The 17,487-nt window shown below is 47.9% G+C and overlaps 1 protein-coding gene across 2 annotated transcripts in view; it reads left to right on the top strand.

Annotated features, from left to right (window-relative positions):
* IL13RA2 (interleukin 13 receptor subunit alpha 2) overlaps positions 1-14,383 on the top strand; it is a 21,962-nt gene extending 7,579 nt beyond the window's left edge. Inside the window, exons 1-10 of one of the 2 annotated variants that reach the window (XM_057372626.1) lie at positions 418-649; positions 2,317-2,455; positions 5,314-5,465; positions 7,451-7,604; positions 8,100-8,220; positions 9,984-10,168; positions 11,188-11,342; positions 12,275-12,419; positions 13,076-13,178; positions 14,074-14,383. In XM_057372626.1, coding sequence (XP_057228609.1) covers positions 632-649; positions 2,317-2,455; positions 5,314-5,465; positions 7,451-7,604; positions 8,100-8,220; positions 9,984-10,168; positions 11,188-11,342; positions 12,275-12,419; positions 13,076-13,178; positions 14,074-14,116 — 1,215 coding nt within the window. In that variant the 5' untranslated portion in view covers positions 418-631 and the 3' untranslated portion in view covers positions 14,117-14,383. Of the gene's footprint in view, positions 1-417; positions 650-2,316; positions 2,456-5,313; positions 5,466-7,450; positions 7,605-8,099; positions 8,221-9,983; positions 10,169-11,187; positions 11,343-12,274; positions 12,420-13,075; positions 13,179-14,073 lie in introns of those variants that run through there. The other variant, XM_057372627.1, reaches the window with a different exon arrangement.
* The last annotated feature ends 3,104 nt before the right edge of the window (positions 14,384-17,487 follow it).

Below are 17,487 nucleotides of genomic sequence, written 5' to 3'. Positions count from 1 at the left end.
GAGTGCCATCTGAGAGTGCCATCTGAGTGCCATCTGAGTGCCATCTGAGAGTGCCAGCTGAGTGCCAGCTGAGTGCCATCTGAGTGCCATCTGAGAGTGCCAGCTGAGTGCCAGCTGAGTGCCATCTGAGTGCCATCTGAGAGTGCCAGCTGAGTGCCATCTGAGTGCCATCTGAGAGTGCCAGCTGAGTGCCATCTGAGTGCCAGCTCAGTGCCAGCTGAGTGCCATCTGAGTGCCATCTGAGAGTGCCATCTGAGTGCCATCTGAGTGCCATCTGCTGGGGACAGCTGTGTCACCGCCGCTGCAGGGAGCACGGCAGCCACCCCCGGGCACCGATCCTGACATCCTTTGGTTTCTGAGTGAATCACTACAGCATTTCAAACATACCTTTGGCCCATTAGAGCACACCACGGCAGCAATTAACAGCAGCACYTCATAAATCCCAGCGGCGCTCCCTCTGGGGCTCTGTCTGTGTGGCCAAAGCTGTGACATTGCAACGCAACATCTGAGCACTGGGGAGAACAGAGGGGAGGCTTTAAAAACCACAGGATTTCTGTGAAATGCAGAGCTTTGAGCAGAGCAGGCAGGGAGCTGCCGAGGAGCCTCTCCCTCCAGATGTGGAAGGGCTCCCATGCACTTAGAGCTCCAGGTAAGGGCACGCTGATGTTTTAAATCTCTCTCTGAACTCTTGTTTATTTTTACTTGCCTTGTGACATCACATGAATAAATTCAAATTACTGCACTGGGAATGAAAAGAAGCTTTCCATGCTAACACACAGCCCTTGGATGCTGCTGCTCCCCAGCTTTGAGTTACAGCTGCTGTTTCTTGCCCCAGCTCTCCTTTCCACTGCATCTTTGGACCTTTCTGAAACACTGCCTGCAGCCAGGTTTGTACTGACACCGGGTTTATGCTGTGTTTGATAGCTTAAGGAGTAATTCCCATAATTTCTTCTGCCTAAAGATTCTTATTTCACAGTGAAACAGAAAAATTACTGGTATTGCTGTAATGATTACACTTATGTAATAACTATACTTACGTGATGGATTTATGTGGTGTAGAAATTATAATTATGTGATGGACCTGGAGGACTTGATATTAATTTAAATTGAAAATCAGCTGTTAAATCTGTTGTGGATTTTTAGGTGCTGCTATGTATTTCCAGCTAAATTTCTGGTTCATTTTCAGCACACACAGATACCCTGACCAACACAACCTGTCTCCTCCAGCTCCCCTGAGCCACTTTTCCCAGTGATGGGGTGGGTTTTGTTGGCCCCAATGCTCAGATTTCTGAAGATCCCTCTGACCTGAAGTTCTGTTGCTCAGCAGAGCCCCAAGTTCATTTGCTGTGCTGTAGCTGTGGGTGCTGAGGAGGAAGAAGCTGCCAGGGACTGACCTGGGAGCTCACAGCTTGAGCCAAGGCTGTGTGGGCAGCACAGGGAGTTTGTTTTCTGAATATATCTCAGTGATTCCTTGCATGCTCACAGAGGTGTTGCCAAGTTCTTACCCACGTGGAGCTCAAGCAGTGGCCTCATCTTTCAGAAAGGTTAATGTCTATATCTGCACCTATTTATACCTGGATCTGGATCTGGATCCAATCTGTGTGTCTCTCTTCATCTCTATCTAATCTATACCTACACCTGTACCTATATGAAAAATCAATTAAAAAATTAAAAATTAAACCCATGTGCTTTGTGGCACGGGGAAGCCTGCTGAGCTGGGCTGTCTGTAGGCAGTCATTCCTACCCACCTTCAGTGAGATCTGAAGGGAAGAGCAGCCCCTTCCCTGGAAACTCTGCTTCTCTCTCGCTCTCAGTCTCCATCTTCTCTCCAGCAGACCTGCTCAGGAAGAGAAATTTGCCCCCTTCAAAAGTTGCCATGACAACAAAGAAGAATTCTCACAAGCATTCCTACCATTCCCACCACTCCCTGAAACAGGAAAGGCAAAAGGTGGTGACAGCTCATTAGATGTGTCTGTTTAATGGATAAGGCAAGGCTCAGGCATTTKTATTTATTTTTTTTAATATCATTGGTCCTGTGGCGGGGGGTTGAATCACTTCCACAGAAGATGTGAGACACAAGGCTGGTGATTGAGGCACAGGCTGACACACTTCTGGAGAGTGCACTTAGCTAGCCAGAAACTCTTTCAAATGAAGTCATGTGTGACCACCACCAAAAACGTTACAAATAAAATTCCTCTGGGAAATGATTAATCAGACTTGGTAAACAAGTAAAGGCATGCTTCTTGTGAGTGCTGAGGCTGCAGAGGGAATACCCAGGACACGCTGCAGCCTTTGATCCCCGCTGTGTCCCCACAGCCCCTGGTGCCGTGCTGCAGGACTGCTCTGACCCACGCCTGGATGGCTCCCTGGAGGCTGCCCCTGCTCCCTGTGGCTCTGCTCTGGGGCTGGATGGTGACCTCTTCCTCCTCCTCCTCCTCCTCCTCACCCATCACAGGTAAAACCCAGCGCTCTGTGTCACTGCCTGACCCTGCTTTGTGCCTCCTTGGGCCCTTTGTGGGGTTTGTGCTTCAGCCAGAGCTTCTGTGTGAGTGCCTTGCTGTGTGAGTGGCTGCTTCATGAACCTCTAATCCATTGTCTAAACATATTATCTGTTCAGTGGGTGTTTTTCTGAGTAAATTTGAAAGAAGAAGAGACTGCCTTCGGTGCACAGCAAATATCTTTGTTTGATAGGGAGTTATCAAATATAAACACTGCAGGGATACATCAATGCTCCTGAGGGTGCTCCCAGACTGTGCCAGTGCAGGGAGCACAAGGCTCATTCACTCTTGGAAAGTGATGTTTTCAAAGGACATTGCTCTGCCACCATCCCTGTGTCAATGGCTCTCCAAGCCCTTTGCTTGGAGCCCTCGAGTTCCTCTTGGCTGCTCCGCACCCACAGCTCATGTGGCTCCTGGCAGGGCACTCTGAGCAGGTCTGACCCTCCCTGCTGTAACCAGCAGAGGTGAGAACATGCCCTGGAGGCCAYTGAGAGCATCCCTGCCCTGCCAGCACACACAGAGCGCTGCCAGCTCCCTGCTGCCACGCTGAGCAGGGCACAGTGCCCTCCAAATGGGCTTCAGGAAACAGGAGAGTCACCCCCACCCCTGAGCAGCACGGGGAGGGCAGATACAGAGGGGGATATATGGTTGACATTATTCCACCGGCAAAACAGGTGGAAAACTGCAATCCCTCCTGCTGCTTCCAGGTGCAGGGAGGGCACAGGGGGTGGGGGCAGTGGGGACAAGCTGGGGTTGTCAGCAGAGCAGGGATGGTGGTGGGAGCTCCCCCAGCATCAGGAGGGGTGGCTGTGACAAGCTGGGGTTGTCAGCAGAGCAGGGATGGTGGTGGGAGCTCCCCCAGCATCAGGAGGGGTGGCTGTGAGGGCTGGGGCTGCCTCACAACCAGCTCAGCATTGCTTGACTCATCATCTCAAACATCAGCGAGAGAAGCTGTTAGCTGGGGTTTTCCCAAAAAACACCCAGAAGCAGATTTCCTTCAAAACTGGGCAATGAAATTGCCATTGACTAGAAATGCCCTGTGTTCCGTGTGAGTGATGTGACTGGTATTGTAATGTATTGGTGTGAGAATGAGAAACTGCAAGAGGTAGTGCTGACATTTAAAAAACAATCGAATCCCAAATCCCAGAAGCAAACAACATCCCAAGAAAAGGCTTTTCTGTTCCCTCTGAAAGCCAGACAAAATTTATTTTGCAAGAATCGCTGTTTACAATTACAACTGTTTTGAAAAAATAGTGCATTTTTGCTCAAGATCAGGATGCAAACGAATTTCAGAGCACTTCCAGCCAGACATTCCAGTTCTGACCAATCTCTTTTGACAACTTGTCATCAGGCTCATGACAAAGGCTAGCAGTTTTCCATCCTTGTTTGCACTGCTGTGAGGCTCAGCATCTGTTCGTTCAGGGGGAGCGTGTTGTACTTGTTACACAGAAAAATACACAAAATCCAATTTTTCTCTGAATTATTATAGTCTATAGTTCCTTGCTCCAGTGGCATCCTAAATGCATTGCCATGACCTCCTACTTTGCCATCTAATGAAGTAACAAATCACCCATAGTGGGTAAAGCAGGTTCTTAAAATTGCCTGGAGCATGTTTCATTTGGGAAAATTTCTGCAGAAGAAACATCCTCCAGTGATGTAACCTGCAAATTTTCCAGGGTGCACATTGAAGCTGGATTGATGTCACCATCTTCCACTGAAAAATATTCTCAGGTCTGCTTTCACAATGGATTTATTAAAAAAAAAAAATTAAAAAAAAAAAAAAAAAGGAAAAAGTGGCGTAAATTCTGATAAAGACATAAAGAAAGGTTTTAGATAAGCCAGTGATTTGGAGGCCTGATTCCAAGGGAGAATGGTGGTAATGCTGGACTGACACTGACAGGAAATGGGCCCCAAATTCCTGTGAAATAAAGTTTATCATGCAATGAATATGTAAAAACCAAATGGACAACCTCACCTCTAGACAGTGGAGAAAAATAACCATACACAGTAACAAAAATTGACTTTGTTTCAGCTTATAAAACTGAGAGCCAAACAGCTTTTGTCATGTGAATGACTGGACCTTTGGGACACGTCTTAGTATGGAATTCATCCATATTTTATTATTAACATACATCAGTACCATATAGTATCTTAATAAAAGCCAGATTGATTATAAAGGCACATTTTTGTACAGCTGATAGATATGCAAAACAAGAATTATTTTAACCCTCTTCTTTTTTGCCCTTTTTTCCCCTGTTTTTTTCTTTCCCCAATAATCTTTAATGTACTTGAAGGGAATATTTAAAGCAATGTGGGTGATTTGAGTCTGTTACAGTAAAGGAATAGAAACCTCCGTGACAGCATGCTTTGATCTGTCATCCTGTGTTGGTGTACGTGCTGAACACAATGTTTGCAGTTAATTGTCCTGAAAGTTGGTAAATATAACGAGTTAAAAGCAGGCAAATATAGCACATGGGAGGTCATTCCAGGACAGCAACATTGCTTAAAACATCTCGAAAAGGAGCGCCAAAAAGTTTCATTCTGAGTGCCTTTTCAATGATCCTCGAGTGTTTTCTGTGAGCATCAGCAAAAGTTGATTTTTGAGGGGTGGGCAGAGCAGGGTTTGTGGGTGTTTGTGGAAAGCAGGGCATTGAACAGGCGGGGCTGCAGCCAGCAGCACCTCCCTCCACATCCAGCAGCTGCATTTCAAAACCCCATCGACAGATCCACAAATCCACCTTTGCTGCTTTGTTTGCTTTGTGTGTGTTCTCTCTCCTGACACGCTGTTTGACCCTCTGCTCTGTTTCTAACGCAGCCGCTGCCCCGCGGGACCTGCGGATCACRGACCCGGGGCTCTTGGGCTCTCTGGATGTCCAGTGGGAGCCCCCGCCCCTCGCCCCGGCCCTCAATGAGTGCACCGTGAAATACAAATTTGAATATCGCAGCTCTGGGGACACGGACTGGAAGGTAAGCGTGAATTAATCCTCCCAAAGCCGGGCTGTTGTTCTGCCTYTACTTCCCGCACAGGTTTGTCTTTGCATTTCGAGGAGGAGCAGAATCAAATTCCGGTTTTCCATGAAAAGCCGGACTGTTTCAGTGGTTTGAATCTTTTGCCAAATGGGAATGTCTTTTGAAATATAACAGCGGCAGCAGCCAGGGAAGGGGTTATTTCCGTCAGAGGGCTGGGTGTTCGCTGCCCAAAATAGTTCAGTAACATTCCTCATTGTAAAAGGCATTACATTTTTCTAAGGCATCTTTACAGGGCTTCAACTGAAACAACAGGTCCTTAGGGATGCAGTGTGGTGAAGAAATAAAAGTTAAATTCCCCTAATTATCCTATTGCTCTAGCATTCCCTCGACCCAGAAGTGTGTTTCCAATTACCATTTATTTCTCTCTGTTAGATATGGCTGGCTCTAACTCAGCTCTGTGATAAAATTACCAGTTTCCTCACATTGATGTGCAGCAGGGCACAGCACAGGAAGGGTTGTAGGGGTTTATTGGATGAGTGCTTAGGAGATGAAAGCTGCTGCAGGGTTAGGAAGGTAAATGGAATGGGGAGAGGACAAACCCAGCAGTGGGGGCTGTTTGGTTGGCACAAACACGTAAGGAACACATGAAAAATATGCTGAGGATCTCCCCCAACAAACTAAAATAGAGATTGGAATCCTGAAAGAAATGGGGATTTTTTTTTTGCACAGTCCTAAGGGAGGAGTGCTAGAGGAAGAAGAGAAGGAGGAGAAGAACTCTCAGGAAGAGAGAAGGAGCAATCAATGAGGCTGGCAGTGCTTGGGGCACAGCTCTGGCTGGAAAGGGTCATCTGCTTCACCTGCCCGAGGCAGCACAGCCAAATGTGTCCCACAGAAATGGGGTTCGGTGGAAAATCCAATTTTACCCATGGATGGCAGTGGTGAGGGCGTGAAAAGGGGCCCCTTGACCTGGTGTCAGTCAATGCACCTCACACTCCCAGCTGTGGATTCTTCCAGGATGATTTTAACTGCAATTGAAAAGAAAAACATTTGCAGTTTCAAAAATCACATCAGGATTCCTGAAACCATGAGTAATAGAAGTTTCTTATATGAGACAGATGTGCAGAGTAGAACAAAATCACCTCTGATACCTTGCCAACATCCTGGCCTTAGATAAGATCATGAAGAGCAGCCAGTCTGAAGCAAATTCTTTGGACATCAGCAGCAGAAGATTTCATTGATAGAAATATCTGGCTCAACACATGGGGAGTGCTGAGGACAGCCTGACTGTGGGCTCTGCCACTGCTGCTCCCACTGCAGCACACGGATGCATTTTATGACATGGATGCATTTTATGGCACATAAATACTTCTTGTCCCACTTGGTCCCACTGTCTCATCATCTGTTGTAAACCTTGTCAGCTTAGTTTGCCACACATAAACTGAAGGGGACTAAGTCTGAGGGGGAAAAAAATAGAAAAGCCTTCAAAGGGGGTGCTGAGAAAGCCCCACAAAAGGTGAAGGCCATGGTACACAGAGCTGGGTGAGCCCATGCTGCGCTGCCTGGCTGCTGCTCCATCCTTTCAGGGTGTGGTTGTGCTTCCCATGAGAACCAGCCTTACAAGACTCATTGTTCCTCCTGTTTCTGATTATCTCACACCATAAACTGGTGCCTTTTATCTGGATTATGGGGATATCCTCATCAGGTCCTCTGCAGTGCTTCTTGCTGCTGGGGATCCCATTAATGATCCTGCTCTGCCTTGTCATGTCCTTTGGGATGGAGGGACTCGGAGCCAGCAAAGCTGAGCACAGCAGGTGTCAATTAATGCTGGAGCAGCACTGGGCGAGTGAAGCAGGACAGAAATGTAAAGAGACAATAAAGCACATAAATGTGACTATTTGCAGTCTCAGTGAGAGCAGGAGTGCCTAATTCTGCAGCCTGCTTAGTGACAGAAAAGGTGCTTAAAAAGTCTGTCTTTCAACCAGGTTATTTTTACTAGGAGGCTCCGTTTCAGGGTTGGGTTTGACCTCAGCAGAACGGCTGAAGTGAAGGTGCAGACGCTGCTCCAAGGAGGGTGTACAGACGGCGTGGAGGTGCAAAGTGACTGGATTCATGCCTCATTTCATGTCCCACTGCAAGGTTGGGAGCACCTGGGGGAGTTCTGTGCTTGGCACGAGCCCGTTGCATGAACCAATGCTGGCCTGAGGGTTGCAGGGTGGATAAATCATGGAAAAATCATTGCAGGGCTCTTTGAGGTCTGTAACACCAGAGCATCTCTGCTGCCACAGGCTGTGCTTGTGGTGTTTGGTGCTTGGGGCTTGTTTCCCTGTGCCATTGCCCAAATTCTGCTCAGCTGCCCTGCAAGAGCTCCACTGCTCAATGGAAAGGTCAKTTAAGCATCTTTCTGCTCCAAGATGGACTGGCTTTTATGAGAAAGAGAGCACTTGGCAGTAAAACTAACAACACTGATTGGCCTTCTTTTCCTTTTCCTTACTTTTCCTTTCTTTTCCTTTTTTTTTTCCATTTCCTATCTTTCAGCTGCAGCACACGGTTATTCAAAGGCATAAAATGATATTTTTGCTGGGTCTGACTGGTGCATTGTTAAATAGTGGTTGTTTCCTTTTCATTTGACAGGAAYGCTGGAATCAAAGGTGCAGAATTTCCACTGCATCTATCATGACTGGGAATACCTGACGTGCACTTGGCAGCCAGGTCTCCTCACACCTCGTGGTGCAAATTATGGGCTGTATTATTGGTAAGTATCAGCAAAATGGGCTGTAATATTGGTATGTATCAGCAAAATAGGAAAACATCCAGGCAGCAATCAGGTGAACCACTCAGAGCACAAAAATGCCACAGTAAATATGCTTTTATGGCTGGAAATTCTATTGCCCAATTCACCCAGAATGAASCAAAATAACGTCCCAAGCAACACATGCCTTCTGGCAAGAAAATACCAAATCMTTCCTTACTTTCTTAGAATCAGACTTATCTTGAGCTTTGCCAGGAAATGCCTTCTCATTTCCTCCTTTCCTTTCATTCATCCCTGTGAGGTGTTTTCTGCTTGCTGCCCACCACAGACTTGTGCTTTCTCTTTGCTGAGCACACCTGGATGGTTCTGGCTGCACATTTCCCATCACCACAGTGCACATATCTCAACAGCACAGGATTTAGCACGAGGCTACCAAGCTCAGTGAACCCTAGACAAGAAGTGGAGCTTCTCAGCAAACGTAGAGTTTTAGTGTTCAAATATATTTTCATAGCCTCAGCACATCTCCCACAAGCAAACATGCTGTCACAAGGTAATAATAATGCGTATTTCTCAGCTGTTTCTTTTAAACTGGTGCCTAAAATCTGTTCTGTGGGAACAACAGCTAGAATTGGTGGTTTGGGACAAAGTAAATACTGTATTTGTGCTTCGAGTCCTATGATATTATGGAAAGAATGACTTAGGCTGGGTTTCATTCCACTGGGCTGTGTGTAGGAAAGCATAGCTGCATTTTAAAGAGGTTCCATGTAGCTCTTTGAAACACTGTTCAAAGTAGAAGTGCTAACTGCAAAGGTCTGCTTGAAAGAAACCATGGAAATTCRTGATTCATGCTTAAAAGGAAAACAAACACTAAAAAAACCCATCTTTTATTTAATTGCCTTCTATAAAAACAGGCRGTTGGATCTGGGTCCCATTGTATAATAAGGGTGGACACCACAGCATCCTTTGATCCCTGTGAGCTAATTTTTATAGWACTAAAACATGAAATTTTCCCCCCAAACATAACGTGCAGTGCAGGGAAATTTTTATCAGGTCTGGAGCACAGAGGGCAGATTGAGCCCTGCCTCRAGGGCACTGAACCAACAGGAATCTTAAAAGCTATCATGAAACACCAGTGAGTATTTCCAGGATGGAGCCAGCAGCTCAGCCTTGGGGAGTGGCCCTCAAAGGCAGAAGGGACAGGGTTGTGGTTGCACATTGGACAATAATCAGCAAAGCCCTTCCTGCCTTCCACCCTGAGTTTCCATGATGTGCCCGTAGAGCCACGGGACCTTCCTGCAATCAGCCAGAGCAGCTCAGCAGCACGCAGTGCACTCATGGCACGTGTCACCTGCCTGAAAACACTGCAYTTTGGCTTGGGAGAGGACCTTTCTGCAGCTCCAGTCGGTGGCTGATGGTGCAGAAGGGCCCTACAGGACGGTGACACACTCCATGAGCAGAGGCCAGACCCTTCCCCAGCCCCAGTCACACGGTGACACCTCCTGTCCTCCAGGAATGGGCTCAGAGCCTGACACAGCCTACAAACCAACCTGGGAAGCCCTCTGTGCATGTTAATTTGGGATTTTTTTCTCTTCCCCATACTTTTGTCATGGCAGGAGTCCAGGTGGCTGATCCACAGCCCTGTGCTTTGGACAAAGGGTGGGATATGAGCAACACACGAGGCTCAGGCTCGATCTTAAAAGAAAGGTTTTACTAAGTAGTAACTTGCTTTGGTTAATGCTTCGTGTCTGTTTCCCTGTACATGCCAGGTACGATGGGCTGGACAATGTKGTGCAGTGTGACCACTACATCCAGGAGCAGGGGATAAACGTGGGCTGTGTGCTGCACAACCTCAGCCAGGCTGAGTACCGGGATCTGAACGTTTGTGTCAATGGTTCAGCAGCAGCCACCCTGCTACGGCCACTGTACAGCACCCTGCGCCTTCACAACCTGGGTAAGGACAGCACCCCTGTGCCACCACACACCCCAGCTCACTTCCTGCATTAGGGATCCGAAATGAAGGTGTGCTTTTGGAAATGGGTGGCTGGAATGAGCACATTTCCCCCAGGGAAGGGGCTGTGGCATTGCCAAGCAGGATTTGAGTTTCCAGGAGTGTTTGCAGGCAGCACACCCAGCACACACCCTGGAGAGCAGCGGGTGCCTCCAAGTGCTGCATTTGGACAGCTTGGGACATGAATGGTCTTGGGACATGAATGGTCTTGGGACATGAATGGGTATGTGGCAGAGCAGCTGTGGGATTTTTGGCCCTAGCAGCATGGTCACAGAGATATTTTCATTTACTCCTGATGGAATTGAAATCACTGCTCCACTCCCTTGCAAGCACAGCTGGGGTGAGCTGAGTGCAAGGTGTGATGGGGTCTGTCAGAGCAGGGATGGATTTAGAGCCCATGAGAGACAGGGAAAGGGAGCAAAGCACAGCATGACGTGCAGACATTACGTGTGCACGGTGTTTATTATGGCACTGACCGTGCTGGTGCACTCACCTACTGCCAGAAGGATAAATAGCCAATCCTCCAGCTAAGCCACTGGCCTAATGAGCAGGATTTCTGAATTCAATTAGTGCTGCCACATGCTTCACGCGTGGCTTTGGGCATCTGACACAAAGCAGAGCCGTTTTTGGGATGCAGAGAGTGCCAGCCCCGCATTGCTGTGCTGTCCCTGAGCCCGGGAGTGCCGGAGGCTCCGAGCACAGCGTTCACAGCCCCCGCTTCAAAACCCTCTGCACTGCAGCCCAGGGCAAGGACCCGGCCAGCCTGTGTGTCAAGTTAAAATAAATAACCCACCCTCCAGCCTCTGTGACATCCTGCTCCTCCAGCATCGTGGCTGCGAGCCAGGAGAGCTCAGAAATCCCATTAGCGGGGAAAGGGACAGAGGCTGGCGGTGATTAACCGAAACTTTTCCACCAGGAGCCGAGTACACTTCTTGACCTCCTCTCTCTGTTTCCCCTGCCAGCAAAGCCCTCGCCCCCGCAGCAGCTGGTGCTKGTGAGTGCAGCCGAGGAGCTGCTGGTGGTGTGGAGCCCGCCGGGCGGGAGAACGCCGGCATCCTGCCTGGAGTACGAGGTGCAGGCGGCCGAGGATGCGGGGGCAGCAGCGGCAGCCTGGGCGGTACGGACAGCAGGCAGGGTGCCCGGGGACGGGGAGGGACCGGGGGCTGTGCTGGGGCCGGCTCTGGGGAGGTACGGGCGGTGTGGTACGGGATCCACCCGGGTACGAGCGCTGCGATGCGGGATCAGCGATGCGAGATCAGCCCGGGCACGGACCGTGCACAGCCCCCGGGGATCGGAGAGCGGCCGCTGCTGCCCTGCACATGTTCCTACTTAACCCCCTGACCTCCCGCCGCTGCTCTGCTTTGGCAGTATCGGGTCCCAGAGGGAGTCTCCAAGGGAGCGCTTCCTCGGAACTCCTGCCTCTCTTACCTCAGAAAACCGCCGTCGAAGAAATTTMAAGGTCGCTGTGGTTTGTTTCCCTGGATAGAGTAGCACAGCTTGGACCAACAAAACTGATGCTAATCTCTCAAAAAGAGTGGCCTGGGACAGAACACATCCTTTATGAAGGGTGCTTTTTCCTTGTGCATTATCCAGGTGCARTTTGGACAGCGAAAGTGAAAAGGACTAATTAATCATAGGGGACATCTTTTAATTGTCATGTCCCACACATGAGAATACTTAGGTAATATTTAACATGAGAATAGTTAGGTAATCAAAAGAAGGATTCCATGAGAGTATTTAGGTAATCAAAAGAAACGTTCCATGAGAATATTTAGATAATCAAAAGAAAGATTCCACAAATGAAATGGCATAAATGGCAACATACATGATGGCACCCCCAGAAAATATTTTCAKTAGATTTGTTCTTCATAATCATGTTATTTGCATTAGATTGCACAAAACTGTTATGAAATCATTTAAAACTGCCAAAAGATAMTCCAAGGGTTTACAGAGCCTGGACAGTATGTTCAGGAACATCRGGCCACACCAGACAGATCCTGGTGGTGGCACGAATTCCTTGATATTTCTTCTTTCTGTTTTGTTTCTCAGTTTGTGTCGACCCAAATGGAAACYGCTCTAACAATTTCCAGAGCAAATCAAAGCCACGTTTCATGTGTTCGTGTCAGGGGCAGAACAAACACTTTTTGTGCTGACCAGGGCTTTTGGAGTGAATGGACGCAGGATTGTTTCTCGGGTATGGAACCCCAAGTAAACGGTGCTTCTTTTACATCCTTTGTCAAACCTGTTCGGGTGCAAGTGCTGATAGGTGCCAGGGGGATCTGCTGGTGTCCAGCACTGGGGGTGGGATGATGGCTTAGTTACACCCTCAACCTGCTCCAGCACAGCCATTCCTTCAGCTTGGCATCTCCACTTAGCAGGCAAGCCCCAAAATATTAATGCTTCTACAGCAGCACTTTCTCTGCTGGATGGGGACAGGATGGAGCAGTGACTGCTGAGCAGAGGGCAGGGGGAGCCTGCAGTGTCTCCACAGGGCACCCTCCTGGCTGTCCTGACCACACATCAGCTCCTTTGAACCCTGAGGGCTCTCYTGGGCTGTCCTGGTGTGCACTGGCTCTGCTGCAAGGTGCAGGAGGCAGGGGAGAGGCACACGGCAGTGCCTACATCTGTGTGAGCAGAGGATGTGCTCCTGAGGGAGGATGTGACCCCATCCAGAAACATATACCTGCAATAAATAAATAAATAAATAAATAAATAAATACATAAATAAATAAATAAATAACAACATGTAGGGAACATGGATGCGATGAGTTTGCATCCGAGCCCAAGCTTTGTAGGAGGTAATACAATCTGTTCCAGCATCTTCTTATTTCCTGTCATTTATCTTTGCAGTGTCCACAAAAGAGGACAAGCAGCTATTTATCCTCATCCCAGTCATCCTGAGTTTGTCAATTAGCCTCATAATATTTATGCTGATTGGCCAGTGCAAGAAAAGGTAAGCAGCAAGGCAGCCTGTCCCAGCAATGCGTGTTTATGTTGGTGTCTACTGCTATTTATAAGTGCAGTTATAAAGGAAACATCATGTTAAATGTCTGAGGGCCAAACATTAATAGATGTTCTAAGATTGGGCACCAAACAACAGTTCATTTTCAGTAAACAACCTTCCTGAGTGTGTCTGTTTCTGATATGAAATGCCCCTACAGCAACCCATAAACTCACTGCAGAGACTCAAACACTGCTCATAAGAGCTCAGACTGTTTCTGTTAAATGCAGCAGTTACTTGCATGCACARCAGCATAAATAAAGCTATTATCATGCCCCAAACCACTCAGGAGCACAGATTTGTACTAGCTGTGTTAAAGCAGGGCCATTTTAAAGGGCTAAACCCTCGTTCTCTCGGCGCTCTCTTCCCAGTTGTTTACATTCATGTCACTGGTGGCACACAGGGAGASCAGAGGCAGTGCATGAATTTGTCTGTTTTTACTGATGATAATTCCTTCAGCTCTGAGGGGTCACTTGAACTGGTCCCCCCATACTGATAATTATCATCTTGTCCTGAAGGCCACACAGCACAAGCAAGCAGGAGGCTTTAATAGGCCTTTCAAGGCATCCCTCAGGAGGGAGAACCGGCTCTCAAAATATCTTTTTGTTGTCCTCAGAGATGAACTAACCCCATTTGGTCATTGAATGCATGGAGTTGGATGCACACTATTTCATCTTCGCTTTGCATCCACCTTCCAAACGTTCTGGTTCATGAAATTCAAACAATGTGTAGATACTAGTGAGGAATCTGTGGCAAGATGGAAATCAGTGCTTCCTGCATGGCCTGAGGGGATGCTGGAGCACCTCCTCAGCTCTCTCGGTGTTAATAACAGCTGTGTCCGTTTCAGATCGGCAGCRGGAAAGCCAGTGCAGGGCTCTGCGGGATGCTAGAGCTGCTCTGCACCGCCTGTGCTCGATGGTGCTCGAGGAACACCATCCCCAGGACAGCCCAGCAGCCCGGAGCTCTYCTCTGCTGCCTTTTGTGACGCTGGGTGCTGCAATCCCAGTCCTTCACGGGCCCAGGACACCGGAGGGGTTCAAACCAACAGGAAAACTGGAAGAGATCTAAACTGACAGCGAAAAAAAAAAAAGCTGTTCCTGATAACAGGACAAGGGAGAAAAAAGGAGGCGGTGGAAACTGCCATGAATAAAGATAAACTGTTGTTATCTGTGGGTTTGCCTGGTTTTTTTTTTTTTTTCGTTTCTTTTGCCCACACTGAAGGGCAGCACCTCACACCTCACACACACTGCCAGCTGCACACCAACCCCTGTGTCACACCTTCTCTCACCAGGTCTTCCCTTTCCTCAAATTCTCAGCCTGCTGAGAGCATCTAATGCTGAACAGGAGCTACCTGAGCTATTTATTTCATTATCTGATATGCTTTATCTGTTGAAAAGCTCGTGTGGAATGGCCTTCAGAGAAACTTTTGTTATAAAAAGGCACCACCAGAGCTGCTGTAAAGAACAGATGATCCAGATGAGAAGTGAGGGTTACACTGGCAAATGTAACATGGGAATTTCTCTAGGAAGTGGACACTRGCACCAGAATTCAATGAAGCACATTAATGTTTTTCATCACTATGTATTCAGTTGATGAAATTGTTGATTGTTTTTTAAGGAACCATTCCCTATAACTATGATAGAAAAAAAAATTTAAAAAATTGCCACTGGATGAGATACTGTTTTCCAAGCCCGTTCTGGGTTGCTTTTTTTTTTTTTTTTTTTTTTTTTGATTGAAGAGCTAACCAAAGCAAACACAGAGGTTTAGTGTGGTTTCATTTCATCTTTACAACCCTGAAAACCTATTTTCTTGCAGGARCATTTATTCGAAGTGGGAATTTCTAATGAACAGTGGAATCTCAAAGAGAAAATCAACTTTGTGTCAATCAGCTATGTAAAGAGCCATACTAATCCAATCAGGAACAAAACAACACAGCAAGTGCTGTCTTACACATCCAACTGCAAAATTATTCAATCACCATCAGCTGCTTCCACTGCTAAATGGGCAACAGCCCAGAGTAATCTGGGGAGCCACCAGAGGAGGARAGAACCAGGAAAAAATGGTCCATGMAYAGACTGAAGCAGAAATGAAGTTTTGTCATTGCTGCCACACGACCTCTGCCTCTGCTGCCTCCTGGGGCTGCTGACCCCAGCATGGGGTGGGCTTTACTTTACAAACACCCACGAGTGTGCACTGGGCATGGGTTTTCAGAGCTGCCTTCACGCCTCTGGTGTTCTGCCAACCTCTTGAACAGCTAAAATGTGAATGAAAAACACGTGAGAGAGTTGTGAATGTCCCCAAGGGGAAGAGCAGGGCAGGCAGAGTCCAGCCTGTTGTCCAGGGTACACCTGGTGTGATCTCAACTGGGAACACTGGGCACATCTGGAATGGGACRAACACTGCAGCAGCCCCAGGCTGCAGGATGGGTTTAAGCTGGGCTAAAGCCTCTGGTCTAATATGGGCCAAAAAAAGGAAAGGAAGAAGCATTAAAGTGCATGGGTGCAAGGAAGAGATAACATAGGAAAGGGTGTTGTCCCTCTGCAGCTAGAACTCACCCCAAAAAAGATCAGAGCTATTTCAGTAACCACAAAATATAAAAGTTGGGCTGAAGCCTGCCTAGAAACCTGCCTAGTAACAGAGTGATAAATTAAGTGCATCTACTTATGGTGTGTGTACGCTGCAGCTTTGGAGGTAAGGAAAGCTGTGCTTGGCCCCGTGCAGGGCTCCCTGCTCCCCAAACTCACCCCTGCAGCAAAACATCTCCCACCTGCTTTCTCACAGCACCACATCTGCAGCATCTGCACAATTCAGTCCTAATAGGTGGCCACTGCCTTCCTAACRTCCTGAACCTCGCCAGAATTTCAGCTGTTTTTTTCTATCCTGTGTTTACAGAAATACACTAATGTATTTCTGTCACACAGTAGTCTCATTACAGTGTTTTAATTCATTTGCTGTAGCCCATAATTGATATTTTTAGTAAAGCACTTTTAAAATCCCTCCTTTGGCATGCTCTGCTCTTCTTGTTCCCAGCTCATGTCTGGGCGCCACACATTTTTACCATCTAAGCTCCACATGTCTGGTGARACAAGTCTTTGTCTTTGCACACCCATGAGTTTAGAGTCTTCTTTCTGTCTTTGACTGATAAAGTCTTAGAGCCATTTGTTGAAGAATAAAACCAACTTTTGCTTTTTTTTTTCCCCTAGAGAGTGTCAATACTTGTCACACATACGAAAGCACGATCCTGTGCATGCTGCAGGGAAATGCAAAATCAATTTAGTCTGTCATATTCTAACTGCTTTTGAGAAATAGCAAAACAGGGAAGATGAATGCCAAGGTCTTCGAACTCAGAAATCACCCTTCTTCTCTCACTGAGCTACATTTTCAAGCTGCCAGCAAGAGAAGAGTGAAAATCAGTTTACATTTTGTTTCCTCATATCCATCTTCATATTTCAACAACTGTGACTTGTCAGTGGCTGCAAGACATAAAGCAAGGCTGGCGTTTTGCCTTTACAAGAACACAGGGACACACGAGGAGAGAGAACACTGGACAGGCTGCCCAGAGAGGTTGTGCAGTTTCCTCTGGAGATATTCAAAAGCCATCTGGACACAATCTGGAGTGAAGAGCACTTGGGGACCCTGCTGGAGAGGGGCTGAGCACGATGAGCTTCAGTGTTCCCTTCCAGACTTACCCGTTCTGTGATCTCTCAGGAGCTCTTTACTCCTCCTGCACTCGAGGAAATGAAAAGGTGGATGTTGTATCTCACCGGCCGAGGCGTCTCTGCTGCAATTTTCCATCCTGAGCAGGCGCTAGAAATTCCACGGCCACTGGGTGTCAGCATCTGTGCTTGGATGGGGAGTGGAAAGCAGGTGCAGCAGCATCGCTGCCGCCAGAATTGGGTATTTAGCGCATGAAAATGAACCAGAAGGGATAATGGCTCTGTCACCGTGAGAAAGAAGAGTCTTGTTCTCTCCGTACAGCTGAGCAGGGGGTGTCACAGCTTTGCCCCATCGGCTCTGGGGTGACCGAGGAGTGACCCGTCCCTGTGCCCCGGGGCATGGTGCCCACAGCCCAGAGCTGCTGCACTGACCACAGCTGTGTCCCCAGGACATGGATCAGCCTGAGCCACTGCCCTGCCCCAGCTCCTGCCACCGGGCACCCCAGAAATGTCCCATCAGCTCAGAGGGGACACTGGGCTGAGCAGGGACCGTGCCCTGCTGTGTCCTTCCCTCACTGTGGCAGCAGCTCTGGCACCCCTGAGCC

The sequence above is a fragment of the Malurus melanocephalus genome, unplaced genomic scaffold, assembly GCF_030028575.1.
Source record: "Malurus melanocephalus ecotype Western Australia unplaced genomic scaffold, MMel_1.1 scaffold_174, whole genome shotgun sequence".
NCBI lineage: Eukaryota > Metazoa > Chordata > Aves > Passeriformes > Maluridae > Malurus > Malurus melanocephalus.
Note: the sequence above shows the minus strand (reverse complement) of the source record. Positions and strands in the feature narration are given on the sequence as shown.